Source organism: Oncorhynchus kisutch, linkage group LG6 (assembly GCF_002021735.2).
Source record: "Oncorhynchus kisutch isolate 150728-3 linkage group LG6, Okis_V2, whole genome shotgun sequence".
NCBI lineage: Eukaryota > Metazoa > Chordata > Actinopteri > Salmoniformes > Salmonidae > Oncorhynchus > Oncorhynchus kisutch.
This window is the reverse complement of record NC_034179.2, coordinates 17,161,929-17,176,304: the sequence shown is the minus strand read 5'-3', so window position 1 is coordinate 17,176,304 and position 14,376 is coordinate 17,161,929. Positions and strand designations below refer to the sequence as shown.

At 43.6% G+C, this 14,376-nt stretch overlaps 1 protein-coding gene across 1 annotated transcript in view; it reads left to right on the top strand.

The window, feature by feature from the left end:
- adamts6 (ADAM metallopeptidase with thrombospondin type 1 motif, 6) overlaps nucleotides 1–14,376 on the top strand; it is a 134,941-nt gene that overhangs the window by 46,688 nt on the left and 73,877 nt on the right. Inside the window, exon 10 of the mRNA XM_031826302.1 lies at nucleotides 7,328–7,474. Coding sequence (XP_031682162.1) covers nucleotides 7,328–7,474 — 147 coding nt within the window. The remainder of the gene's footprint in view (nucleotides 1–7,327; nucleotides 7,475–14,376) is intronic.

The following is a 14,376-nucleotide window of genomic DNA, read 5'->3' as shown; positions in this document are numbered from 1 at the left end:
ATGGCCAAGATGTTCAAATGTTCATAGATTACCAACAGGGTCAAATAATAATAATCACAGTGGTTGTCAAGGGTGCAATAGGTCAGCACTTTACATGGGATAAACAAACTTAAAGGTCAATAACACAATAGAAAAATCTATGTACAGTGTGTGCAAATGTAGTAAGATTAGGTAGGTAAGGCAATAAATAGCCCATAGTGGTGAAAAATCGACAATTTAGCATTAACACTGGAGTGGTAGATGTGCAGATGATGATGTGCAAGTAGAGATACTGGGGTGCAAAAGAGCAACAACAACAAAAATAACAATATGGGGATGAGGTAATTGGGTGGGTTATTTACAGATGGGCTGTGTACAAACCATTTTTATATGGTCCTTGCTTTGTGCACGGGGGCATTGTCATGCTGAAACAGGAAAAAGCCTTTCCCAAACTGTTGGCACAAAGTTGGAAGCACAGAAGCAGTTAGAATATCATTGCATGCTATAGCTTTAAGATTTCCCATCACTGGAACTAAGGGGCCTAGCCCGAAACATGAAAAACAGCCCCAGACCATTTTCCCTCCTCCATCAAACTTTACAGTTGTCACTATGCATTCGGGCAGGTAGCGTTCTCCTAGCATTCGGAAAACCCAGATTTGTCCACCGAACTAGCAGATGGTGAAGCGTGATTCATCACTCTAGAGAACATGTTTCCACTGCTCCGGAGTCCAATGGTGGCGAGCTTTACACCACTCCAGTCGACACTTGGTATTGCGCATGGTGATCTTAGGCTTGTGTGTGGCTGCTCGGCCATGGAAACCCATTTCATGAAGCTCCCGACGAACAGTAACTGTGCTGAGGTTGTTTCCAGAGGCAGTTTGGAACTCAGTAGTGAGTGTTGCAACCTTGATTTTTAAGCACTTCAGCACTCGGCAGTCCCGTTCTGTGAGCTTGTGTGGCCTACCACTTCACGGCTGAGCCGTTGTTGCTCCTAGATGTTTCCACTTCACAATAATAACACTTACAGTTGACCGGGGCAGCTCTAGCAGGGCAGAAATTTGATGAACTGACTTGTTGTTATAACGGTGCCAAGTTGAAAGTCACTGAGCTCTTCAGTAAGGACATTCTGCTGCCAATGTTTGTCTATGGACATTGCATGGCTGTGTGCTCGATTTTATACACCTGTCAGAAATGGGTTTGGCTGAAAAAGGGTGTCCACATACTTTTTAATATACAGTGCATTCGGAAAGTATTCAAACCCCTTCCTTTTTTCCACATTTTGTTACGTTACAGCATTATTCTAAAATGGATTAAATAAAACATTTCCTCATCAATCTACACACAATACCCCATAATGACAAAGCGAAAACAGGTTTATAGAAAGTTATAAAATTGTATTACAAATAAAAACAGAAATACTTTATTTACATCAGTATTCAGACCCTTTGCTATGAGACTCGAAATTGAGCTCAGGTGCATCCTGTTTCCATTGATCATCCTTGAGATGTTTCTACAACTTGATTGGAGTCCACCTGTTGTAAATTCAATTGATTGGACATGGTTGGGAAAGGCACACACCTGTCTATGTAAGGTCCCACAGTTGACAGTGCATGTCAGGGCAAAAACCAAGCCATGAGATTGAAGGAATTGTCCGTAGAGCTTAGAGACAGGATTGTGTCCAGGCACAGATCTGTGGAAGGGTGCCAAAAAATGTCTGCAGCATTGAAGGTCCCCAAAGTACAGAGAGATCCTTGATGAAAACCTGGTCCAGAGCTCTCAGGACCTCGACTGGGGCGCATGTTCACCTTCCAACAGGACAACGACCCTAAGCACACAGACAAGACAACGCAGGAGTGGCTTCGGGACAAGTCTCTGAATGTCCATGAGTGGCCCTGCCAGAGCCCAGACTTGAACCCGATGGAATATCTCTGGAGAGACCTGAAAATAGCTGTGCATCAACGCTACCCATCCAACCTGACAGAACTTGAGAGGTTCTGCAGAGAAGAATGGGAGAAACTCCCCAAATACAGGTGTGCCAAGCTTGTAGCGTCATACCAAAGAAGACTCAAGGTTGTAATTGCTGCCAAAGGTGCTTCAACAAAGTACTGAGTAAAGTGTCTGAATTCTTATGTAAATGTGATATTTCTGTTTTATTTGTAATAACTTTGCAAAAAATTCTAAAAACCTGTTTTTGATTTGGCTTTATTGGGTATTGTGTGTAGATTGATGAGGAATTGTAACAAAATGTAAAAAAAGTCAAGGAGTCTGAATACTTTCCGAATGCAATGCATGCTGTGTTTGCTCATGCTAATGACAGTGTCCACATACCTCCTGAATATAAAGTTGAATAATGATGATGTATCGGTCTACGTATCCACTCCCTGGGGTTCACAGAGATGGCCATTTCCTTTATAATGTCTCGTGTCTGCTTCTGTTTTGGGGCAGTTGTAAAAATGGTCTCTGCAAGGAGAGGATGTATAAAAAAACTTAGCCACGGTCTCAGGACGGCTGATTTATTTCCAGAGTCGGGTAAAATGTCATAAACGCCAGCGTTAGAAAAACAGGCCGGGCTGTGGGATGTGGTGGGTTGTTATATACATTACAACTGATCTGTGCTTTTGGACGATCAGGGAAACTAAGCTTCGGCTTCCTGCCGTAACGCAAGCTTTTCTTTCGTTTAGATATTCAGACAGATACAGTTTTTGAGTTACATACATTTTTTTGTTAAACAGATGTATATGCAGCCAAGCCAGTGCTCAGTCAAGTTGGGCAGCAGAAACCAGAAAGCAGAAACCTTTCTTTCTGTCAGGAGGTTCACACTAGAGAGCTTCTCTGATCAGACGGACGCTGAGAGAGAGAGAGAGAGAGAGAGAGAGAGCAGTATTTGTGTTTATGGGGGAGGGTGGACGAGTAGGGGTTGATCCAGGCCTGGGCTGTGTACTGTATATTCTATAATGGTATTTGAATATTTGGTTTGTTAAATGTGATATGCCATGTGTAACGTCCATTTTTATAGTTTACTCTGCTACTTGAGTCATCTCTCTCCGCTCTCTCTCTCTCAATTCAATTCAATTCAACAGGCTTTATTGGCATGGGAAACATAAGTTAACCAAAGCAAGTGAGGTAGATAATATACAAAAGTGAAATAAACAATACAAATTAACAGTAAACATTACACATACAGAAGTTTCGAAACAGTAAAGACATTAAAAATGTCATATTATATATATATATATATTTATATATATACACTGCTCAAAAAAATTAAGGAAACACTAAAATAACACATCCTAGATCTGAATGAATGAAATATTCTTATTAAATACTTTTTTCTTAACATAGTTGAATGTGCTGACAACAAAATCACACAAAAATGATATCAATGGAAATCAAATTTGTCAACCCATGGAGGTCTGGATTTGAAGTCACACTCAAAATTAAAGTGGAAAACCACACTACAGGCTGATCCAACTTTGATGTAATGTCCTTAAAACAAGTCAAAATGAGGCCCAGTAGTGTTTGTGGCCTTCACGTGCCTGTATGACCTCCCTACAACGCCTGGGCATGCTCCTGATGAGGTGGCGGATGGTCTCCTGAGGGATCTCCTCCCAGACCTGGACTAAAGCATCCGCTAACTCCTGGACAGTCTGTGGTGGATGGAGCGAGATATGGAGCCAGATGTGCTCAATTGGATTCAGGTCTGGGGAACGGGTGGGCCAGTCCATAGCATCAATGCCTTCCTCTTGCAGGAACTGCTGACACACTCCAGCCACATGAGGTCTAATATTGTCTTGCATTAGGAGGAACCCAGGGCCAACCGCACCAGCATATGGTCTCACAAAGGGGTCTTAGGATCTCATCTCGGTACCTAATGGCAGTCAGGCTACCTCTGGCGAGCACATGGAGGGCTGTGCGGCCCCCCAAAGAAATGCCACCCCACACCATGACTGACCCACCGCCAAACTGGTCATGCTGGAGGATGTTGCAGGCAGCAGAACGTTCTACACGGCGTCTCCAGACTCTGTTACGTCTGTCACATGTGCTCAGTGTGAACCTGCTTTCATCTTTGAAGAGCACAGGGCGCCAGTGGCGAATTTGCCAATCTTGGTGTTCTCTGGCAAATGCCAAACGTCCTGCACGGTGTTGGGCTGTAAGCACAACCCCCACCTGTGGATGTCGGGCCCTCATACCACCCTCATGAAGTCTGTTTCTGACCATTTGAGCAGACACATGCACATTTGTGGCCTACTGGAGGTCATTTTGCAGGGCTCTGGCAGTGCTCCTCCTGCTCCTCCTTGCACAAAGGTGGAGGTAGCGGTCCTGCTGCTGGGTTGTTGCCCTCCTACGGCCTCCTCCACGTCTCCTGATGTACTGGCCTGTCTCCTGGTAGCGCCTCCATGCTCTGGACACTACACTGACAGACACAGCAAACCTTCTTGACACAGCTCACATTGATGTGCCATCCTGGATGAGCTGCACTACCTGAGCCTCTTGTGTGGGTTGTAGACTCCGTCTCATGCTACCACTAGAGTGAAAGCACCGCCAGCATTCAAAAGTGACCAAAACATCAGCCAGGAAGCATAGGAATTGAGAAGTGGTCTGTGGTCACCACCTGCAGAACCACTCCTTTATTGGGGGTGTCTTGCTAATTGCATATAATTTCCACCTGTTTTCTATTCCATTTGCACAACAGCATGTGACATTTATTGTCAATCAGTGTTGCTTCCTAAGTGGACAGTTTGATTTCACAGAAGTGTGATTGACTTGGAGTTACATTGTGTTGTTTAAGTGTTCCCTTTATTTTTTTTGAGCAGTGTATATATATATATACAGTGTTGTAACAATGTACAAATGGTTAAGGAAAATGAATAAGCATAAATATGGGTTGTATTTACAATGGTGTTTGTTCTTCACTGTTGCCCTTTTCTTGTGGCAACAGGTCACAAATCTTGCTGCTGTGATGGCACACTGTGGAATTTCACCCAGTAGATATGAGTTTATCAAAATTGGATTTGTTTTCGAAATCTTTGTGGATCTGTGTAATCTGAGGGAAATATGTCTCTCTAATATGGTCATACATTGGGCAGGAGGTTAGGAAGTGCAGCTCTGTTTCCACCTCATTTTGTGGGCAGTGAGCACATAGCCTGTCTTCTCTTGAGAGCCATGTCTGCCTACGGCGGCCTTTCTCAATAGCAAGGCTATGCTCACTAAGTCTATACATAGTCAAAGCTTTCCTTCGGTTTGGGTCAGTCACGGTGTTCAGGTATTCTGCCACTCTCTCTCTCTCTCTCTCTCTCTCTCTCTCTCTCTCTCTCTCCATGCCGCTTTCAATACAGACCTAGTCCCACCCACTGTCACTCAAGGATTGCATTTGTTGTTGCTTGACCACGAGACACTTTCGTTCATGGTCAATGCAGCACATACAACAATGTTGATGACAACGATGATGTTTCCACTTTGATCTTAATTGAAATCCACAAGCGTTTTATAATTACAATATTAGTTTGTGTTTCTTATATCTGCAAACAGCTAGTTTGTATTTTCTTAGCAAGTTAAACTAAATTGTGTTAGCCACTAATGCTAATCGCTAGTTAGCTGGCTAATAAAAGTAGTGAGTCAGAGCAAATGTAGCTAGCTAATAAAGCCTGATACCAGTGCTGGTGGAGGCTTAAATCAGCATGTTGTTTGTGCAACAGTATCTTCTAAATCAAAGAGGAATAGGCGAAGCATGAATATGTTGGCTACATGAATAAAGATTTAATGTAGCCAAAGATTATAGGGTCCCCTAGGAAACACTGAACATCGTCCATGGCATTTCCATTTGTTGTCATGTCGATCAACACTCTATTCAAAGTGCCCATTATGATTTATATGCTAACTATATAATTAGAATAAATATCCTATTTCCATGATTCCAAAAGTTCACCCAAGTGTTTTGCTCTAAATCGCAATTGCAACATTTGGTTAAATATAAGGCCTAGTTTTTTTGCCCGAGTGCAGGAAATGCAGAACTTGCAGAACTTTCTGCAGGAACTGCAGAAATTATTTTAGGTTGAAGTTGAATTGAACAGTATAAAATAATGGAGAAAGACTCATTGAAATAATGTTTAATATATGTGATACCACCCTAGGGTCACGCACTACTCATGAAGCAAATTTAGAACTTTTATTCATCAAAAACATAAAATACCGTCAAATACCATCAAAAATGTGAAAAATACCATGATATGATATTTTGGTGATATCGCCCAACCCTAGGTTGAACCTCTTTCTTTATCTCTCTGTCCCTGTCTGTGTCTGTGTCTGTGTCTCTGTCTGTCTGTCTGTCTGTCTGTCTGTCTGTCTGTCTGTCTGTCTGTCTGTCTGTCTGTCTGTCTGTCTGTCTGTCTGTCTGTCTGTCTGTCTGTCTGTCTGTCTGTCTGTCTGTCTGTCTGTCTGTCTGTCTCTCTCTCTCTCTCTCTCTCTCTCTCTCTCTCTCTCTCTCTCTCTCTCTCTCTCTCTCTCTCTCTCTCTCTCTCTCTCTCTCTCTCTCTCTCTCTCTCTTTCCCCAAGTCTCATTGAGAGCATAGAGAGTTTGGCTCTGGTCTATCCCCACCTCCCTCCTCCCCTGTCTGTAGCTGGCTGCTGTTCTGTAACTGGCCAGTCCAGACCTGTAGATGGTGATTGATTGACAGGCAGGTAGCATCAGGGTGGTGATTAAAACTCTCTGCTCCCTCCAGCGCTCCAGACAAAGCCTGAACCCTGACCTCTAGTCCCCTCTACACCAGCTGTTTACATCCAGGAGCCACGGAGCCCTTTCTAACATCTCTAACCCTGCCCTACATGTAGGGGAGGTGCCGGGCAGAGTTATAGAAGGTAGAAAAGGGCTGCAGGTAGCCTAGCGGTTAAGAGCATTGGGCCAGTAACTGAAAGGTTGCTGGTTTGAATCCCCGAGCCGACTTGGTGACCAATCTGTCTATGTGCCCTTGAGCAAGGCACTTAACTCTAATTGGTCCTGTAAGTCACTCTGGATAAGAGTGTCTGTAAAATGAGGTAGAGGGAGGTAGAGAACATTCCCAGAGGTAATTAAGTTTGAACCTATCTGACTGCTCTGCACCCATTGGCCACAGTATTAGTTATCTCTCTCAGCGACACCACCCATCTCTCTTTGAATGGCATTTTTGGCCAATCTGGGTAAAAGCTGTCCTCAGGCACAGATCTAAGATCATCTGATCCTCCCCCAAACCATACCTTAACCTATATGGTTGGAAAAATTAAAACTGACTGTAGATCTTTAAGTCTTGAGGCAATTTCATCTTTCTCCATGTTTGACCCGCCCTCCTCTCTGTCCTCCATTTTGCACTTACAGTTTCGGGATGAACCATGATGGAATAGGAAACTCATGTGGGACTAAAGGCCATGAGGCAGCCAAGCTGATGGCGGCCCACATCACAGCTAACACCAACCCCTTCTCCTGGTCGGCCTGCAGTAAGAACTACATCACCAGCTTCCTCGAGTAAGTGGAAGAGGGGCATTCCTCAGCGTGTGTGTGTGTACCTATCTCTGCCTGTGTGTAGAGATCTCAGTTTATTCTCACTTAAAACCACCTATTGATACTCTTGCACATATCCTGAACCAATCCTTAACTTCCTCAGTCTGTAAAAAGACATGTATGGCCTTCCAGCCATCCAAACATTGATCCTAGGTTTTGACACAGAAACAGAAAGCCTACACTTCTCCTCCTCAAAATGATCTTTCTCTCCATGCCTTGAATAACAGATCGATTTGTTTTCTTGCTTCAGTGAAGAAGGATAATTCTTAGTTTATTTCAAATATTTGTCTTAATTTGATAAGTGCCCCTCAGGACTGGCTGATGGTAGCAGATAGAGTCTGGGTTTAGAAGTATGAAATAAATCTTCCAGTCAGACAGCGTCCATAGAAAACAAAGTCACTTGGCCTTGAAGGTCCTCAACTCTTAAACTCGTTGAATGGTTTTCAGTGAGCATATGTGTGTGTGTGTGTGTGTGTGTGTGTGTGTTTGTGTGTGTGCGTGTGTGTGAGCAGGGATAATGGTGGTTCTGGTTGTCAGAGTGTGTTCTCTGGTGAAAGCCTTCAGAGTGCTACTTGCAACACAAAGTAGCATTGGCACATAAACATAGACATTACAGTACCATGTGCCAACTTCTCACAGTAACACACAGGGATGCCTCTTCACGGTTTCTGGACCTTCTCACTATGGCCTTCTCTTCTCACGGTTGGATCATCTTGGAGTCTAGTACTGTTTCAGACCATGGGCATAGAGGATTCATATTTTGTGACCCCTTATTTCTGGCACTGTTTCTCCTTTGAAAGTCTGTTGTAGATGGATTGTAAGCTTTCACAGAATTCATTTTTGTCTGTGTCTTTCCAGTTCTGCTTTTTACTTTTTAATGTCTGTCTTTCTCCTATGAAGTTTTGTCTGTAAACTAGACTTACCCTCCCGAGGGTTCTCTCCCTCCAACAGATTTGTAGATATGTCACACGTTTCTTCTTGCCAAGTAAAAAACTTTGGCTGTGGTCTTGGCCTAGATACACTGGTGCAATATGAGGCTGGTTTTTTGGGTTCTGAAGAATGGTTTATGAATGCAAACATAGTTCAGACACAGTATGTCATAAATCAATAGTTTAGTAACTTTTAGCCTAGTTACATTCACTATAGACATGGGACATGGCGAACACTCCAGTGTGGTCACTGGCCAATCCTTTTGAGCTTTTGTTTTGAACCAATATCTAGTCTTAAAGGAATATTCCACCCAAATACTATCTTTTGGTATTTGTTTCATTAGTCCATTGTTGACATAGTCCCAAAGATATGTAACTTTCTTAATATAGAAATCGTCCCCGCATGATGCAAAACGCAGAATCACATAATGCAAAATGAATCATACAGGGACGATTGCTGTAATTTGAAAGTTACATTACATAGAATGAAATAAATTCTTATATTATTATACCTAGTAATAATTCCTAGTTAATCTAGTTAATATCTATGGTCTCCTGAGTGGTGCAGCGGTCTAAGGCACTGTATCTCCAGCGCAGAGACGTCACTACAATCCCTGGTTCGAATCCAGGCTGTATCAAATCTAGCCGTGATTGGGAGTCCCGCAGGGCGGTGCACAATTGTCCCAGTGTTGTCTGGTTTTGGCCCGGGTAGGCCACCATTGTAAATAAGAATGTTAACTGAATTGCCTAATTAAATAAAGGTTAAATAAATAAATAATAAAATATCTATATATAACATAGCTGACCAAGGTGGGAGTTGAGGGACCGGTTCTTATTAGAAGAGATTCTCTGTGACAGGGTAATGAACTTGGCTTATCCCAGAGGACAGGAAGCTGCTTCAACTGGCAAATAATACTTTCTATATTTAAACATCAGACTATTTGGTTTGTCTCCGAACAAATAAACAGTGGGGTCTGCCCCAGCCCTTGTCTGCTGTGGTGTGGGGGGGGGGGCTAGCAAGGCTCTCCCTAGTGAGACGGACCTCTCCACACCAGGGAAAAATATTACTCCACCACAGATAAACAGAGAGATAGTTTCCTATTACATGTGCAGTCTGATAGTGTGGGTTAGGTGTGCTGTCTGATAGTGTGGATTAGATGTGCAGTCTGATAGTGTGGGTTAGGTGTGCTGTCTGATAGTGTGGATTAGATGTGCAGTCTGATAGTGTGGATTAGATGTGCAGTCTGATAGTGTAGATTAGATGTGCAGTCTGATAGTGTGGGTTAGATGTGCAGTCTGATAGTGTGGATTTGATGTGCAGTCTGATAGTGTGGATTAGATGTGCAGTCTGATAGTGTAGATTAGAAGTGCAGTCTTATAGTGTGGGTTAGATGTGCAGTCTGATAGTGTGGGTTAGGTATGCAGTCTGATAGTGTGGATTAGATGTGCAGTCTGATAGTGTAGATTAGATGTGCAGTCTGATAGTGTGGGTTAGATGTGCAGTCTGATAGTGTGGATTTGATGTGCACTCTGATAGTGTGGATTAGATGTGCAGTCTGATAGTGTGGGTTAGGTATGCAGTCTGATAGTATGGGTTAGGTGTGCAGTATGATAGTGTGGATTAGATGTGCAGTCTGATAGTGTGGATTAGATGTTGAGTCGGATAGTGTGGGTTAGGTGTGCAGTCTGATAGTGTGGATTAGATGTGCAATCTGATAGTGTGGATTAGATGTGCAGTCTGATAGTGTGGATTAGATGTGCAGTCTGATAGTGTGGGTTAGGTATGCAGTCTGATAGTATGGGTTAGGTGTGCGGTCTGATAGTGTGGATTAGATGTGCAGTCTGATAGTGTGGATTAGATGTGCAGTCTGATAGTGTGGGTTAGGTGTGCAGTCTGATAGTGTGGGTTAGGTGTGCAGTCTGATAGTGTGGATTAGATGTTGAGTCGGATAGTGTGGGTTAGGTGTGCAGTCTGATAGTGTGGGTTAGGTGTGCAGTCTGATAGTGTGGATTAGATGTGCAGTCTGATAGTGTGGGTGAGGTGTGCAGTCTGATAGTGTGGGTTAGGTGTGCAGTCTGATAGTGTGGATTAGATGTGCAGTCTGATAGTGTGGATTAGATGTGCAGTCTGATAGTGTGGGTTAGATGTGCAGTCTGATAGTGTGGGTTAGGTGTGCAGTCTGATAGTGTGGGTTAGGTGTGCAGTCTGATAGTGTGGATTAGATGTGCAGTCTGATAGTGTGGGTTAGGTGTGCAGTCTGATAGTGTGGATTAGATGTGCAGTCTGATAGTGTGGATTAGATGTGCAGTCTGATAGTGTGGATTAGATGTGTAGTCTGATAGTGTGGGTTAGGTGTGCAGTCTGATAGTGTGGATTAGATGTGCAGTCTGATAGTGTGGATTAGATGTGCAGTCTGATAGTGTGGATTAGATGTGCAGTCTGATAGTGTGGGTTAGGTGTGCTGTCTGATAGTGTGGATTAGATGTGCAGTCTGATAGTGTGGATTAGATGTGCAGTCTGATAGTGTGGGTTAGGTGTGCAGTCTGATAGTGTGGGTTAGGTGTGCAGTCTGATAGTGTGGATTAGATGTGAGGTCTGATAGTGTAGATTAGATGTGCAGTCTGATAGTGTGGGTTAGGTGTGCTGTCTGATAGTGTGGATTAGATGTGCAGTCTGATAGTGTGGATTAGATGTGAGGTCTGATAGTGTAGATTAGATGTGCAGTCTTATAGTGTGGGTTAGATGTGCAGTCTGATAGTGTGGATTAGATGTGCAGTCTGATAGTGTGGATTAGATGTGCAGTCTGATAGTGTAGATTAGATGTGCAGTCTGATAGTGTGGGTTAGATGTGCAGTCTGATAGTGTGGATTTGATGTGCAGTCTGATAGTGTGGATTAGATGTGCAGTCTGATAGTGTGGATTAGATGTGCAGTCTGATAGTGTGGGTTAGGTGTGCAGTCTGATAGTATGGGTTAGATGTGCAGTCTGATAGTGTGGGTGAGGTGTGCAGTCTGATAGTGTGGGTTAGGTGTGCAGTCTGATAGTGTGGATTAGATGTGCAGTCTGATAGTGTGGATTAGATGTGCAGTCTGATAGTGTGGGTTAGGTGTGCTGTCTGATAGTGTGGATTAGATGTGCAGTCTGATAGTGTGGATTAGATGTGCAGTCTGATAGTGTGGGTTAGATGTGCAGTCTGATAGTGTGGGTTAGGTGTGCAGTCTGATAGTGTGGGTTAGGTGTGCAGTCTGATAGTGTGGATTAGATGTGCAGTCTGATAGTGTGGGTTAGGTGTGCAGTCTGATAGTGTGGATTAGATGTGCAGTCTGATAGTGTGGGTTAGGTGTGCAGTCTGATAGTGTGGATTAGATGTGCAGTCTGATAGTGTGGATTAGATGTGCAGTCTGATAGTGTGGATTAGATGTGCAGTCTGATAGTGTGGATTAGATGTGCAGTCTGATAGTGTGGATTAGATGTTGAGTCGGATAGTGTGGGTTAGGTGTGCAGTCTGATAGTGTGGATTAGATGTGCAGTCTGATAGTGTGGATTAGATGTGCAGTCTGATAGTGTGGATTAGATGTGCAGTCTGATAGTGTGGGTTAGGTATGCAGTCTGATAGTATGGGTTAGGTGTGCAGTCTGATAGTGTGGATTAGATGTGCAGTCTGATAGTGTGGATTAGATGTTGAGTCGGATAGTGTGGGTTAGGTGTGCAGTCTGATAGTGTGGATTAGATGTGCAGTCTGATAGTGTGGATTAGATGTGCAGTCTGATAGTGTGGATTAGATGTGCAGTCTGATAGTGTGGATTAGATGTGCAGTCTGATAGTGTGGGTTAGGTGTGCAGTCTGATAGTATGGGTTAGATGTGCAGTCTGATAGTGTGGGTGAGGTGTGCAGTCTGATAGTGTGGGTTAGGTGTGCAGTCTGATAGTGTGGATTAGATGTGCAGTCTGATAGTGTGGATTAGATGTGCAGTCTGATAGTGTGGGTTAGGTGTGCTGTCTGATAGTGTGGATTAGATGTGCAGTCTGATAGTGTGGATTAGATGTGCAGTCTGATAGTGTGGGTTAGATGTGCAGTCTGATAGTGTGGGTTAGGTGTGCAGTCTGATAGTGTGGGTTAGGTGTGCAGTCTGATAGTGTGGATTAGATGTGCAGTCTGATAGTGTGGGTTAGATGTGCAGTCTGATAGTGTGGATTAGATGTTGAGTCGGATAGTGTGGGTTAGGTGTGCAGTCTGATAGTGTGGATTAGATGTGCAGTCTGATAGTGTGGATTAGATGTGCAGTCTGATAGTGTGGATTAGATGTGCAGTCTGATAGTGTGGGTTAGGTATGCAGTCTGATAGTATGGGTTAGGTGTGCAGTCTGATAGTGTGGATTAGATGTGCAGTCTGATAGTGTGGATTAGATGTTGAGTCGGATAGTGTGGGTTAGGTGTGCAGTCTGATAGTGTGGATTAGATGTGCAGTCTGATAGTGTGGATTAGATGTGCAGTCTGATAGTGTGGATTAGATGTACAGTCTGATAGTGTGGATTAGATGTGCAGTCTGATAGTGTGGGTTAGGTGTGCAGTCTGATAGTGTGGGTTAGGTGTGCAGTCTGATAGTGTGGGTTAGGTGTGCAGTCTGATAGTGTGGATTAGATGTGCAGTCTGATAGTGTGGATTAGATGTTGAGTCAGATAGTGTGGGTTAGGTGTGCAGTCTGATAGTTTGGGTTAGGTGTGCAGTCTGATAGTGTGGATTAGATGTGCAGTCTGATAGTGTGGATTAGATGTGTAGTCTGATAGTGTGGATTAGATGTTGAGTCGGATAGGGTGGGTTAGGTGTGCAGTCTGATAGTGTGGATTAGATGTGCAGTCTGATAGTGTGGATTAGATGTGCAGTCTGATAGTGTGGATTAGATGTGCGGTCTGATAGTGTAGATTAGATGTGCAGTCTGATAGTGTGGGTTAGGTGTGCTGTCTGATAGTGTGGATTAGATGTGCAGTCTGATAGTGTGGATTAGATGTGAGGTCTGATAGTGTAGATTAGATGTGCAGTCTTATAGTGTGGGTTAGATGTGCAGTCTGATAGCGTGGATTAGATGTGCAGTCTGATAGCGTGGATTAGATGTGCAGTCTGATAGTGTAGATTAGATGTGCAGTCTGATAGTGTGGGTTAGATGTGCAGTCTTATAGTGTGGATTTGATGTGCAGTCTGATAGTGTGGATTAGATGTGCAGTCTGATAGTGTGGATTAGATGTGCAGTCTGATAGTGTGGGTTAGGTATGCAGTCTGATAGTATGGGTTAGGTGTGCAGTATGATAGTGTGGGTTAGGTGTGCAGTCTGATAGTGTGGGTTAGGTGTGCAGTTTGATAGTGTGGGTTAGGTGTGCAGTCTGATAGTGTGGATTAGATGTGCAGTCTGATAGTGTGGATTAGATGTTGAGTCAGATAGTGTGGGTTAGGTGTGCAGTCTGATTGTTTGGGTTAGGTGTGCAGTCTGATAGTGTGGATTAGATGTGCAGTCTGATAGTGTGGATTAGATGTGTAGTCTGATAGTGTGGATTAGATGTTGAGTCGGATAGGGTGGGTTAGGTGTGCAGTCTGATAGTGTGGATTAGATGTGCAGTCTGATAGTGTGGATTAGATGTGCAGTCTGATAGTGTGGATTAGATGTGCGGTCCGATAGTGTGGGTTAGGTGTGCAGTCTGATAGTGTGGATTAGATGTGCAGTCTGATAGTGTGGATTAGATGTGCAGTCTGATAGTGTGGATTAGATGTGCAGTCTGATAGTGTGGATTAGATGTGCAGTCTGATAGTGTGGATTAGATGTGCAGTCTGATAGTTTGGGGGCGGGACCTAGAGGCTGCTGGCTGCTTTCACACTGCCTCTCGCCAATCTGCATGGTAAAGAGAAGATTATTTTAATTAGATTTTTTATTTTGTCATTCGATAG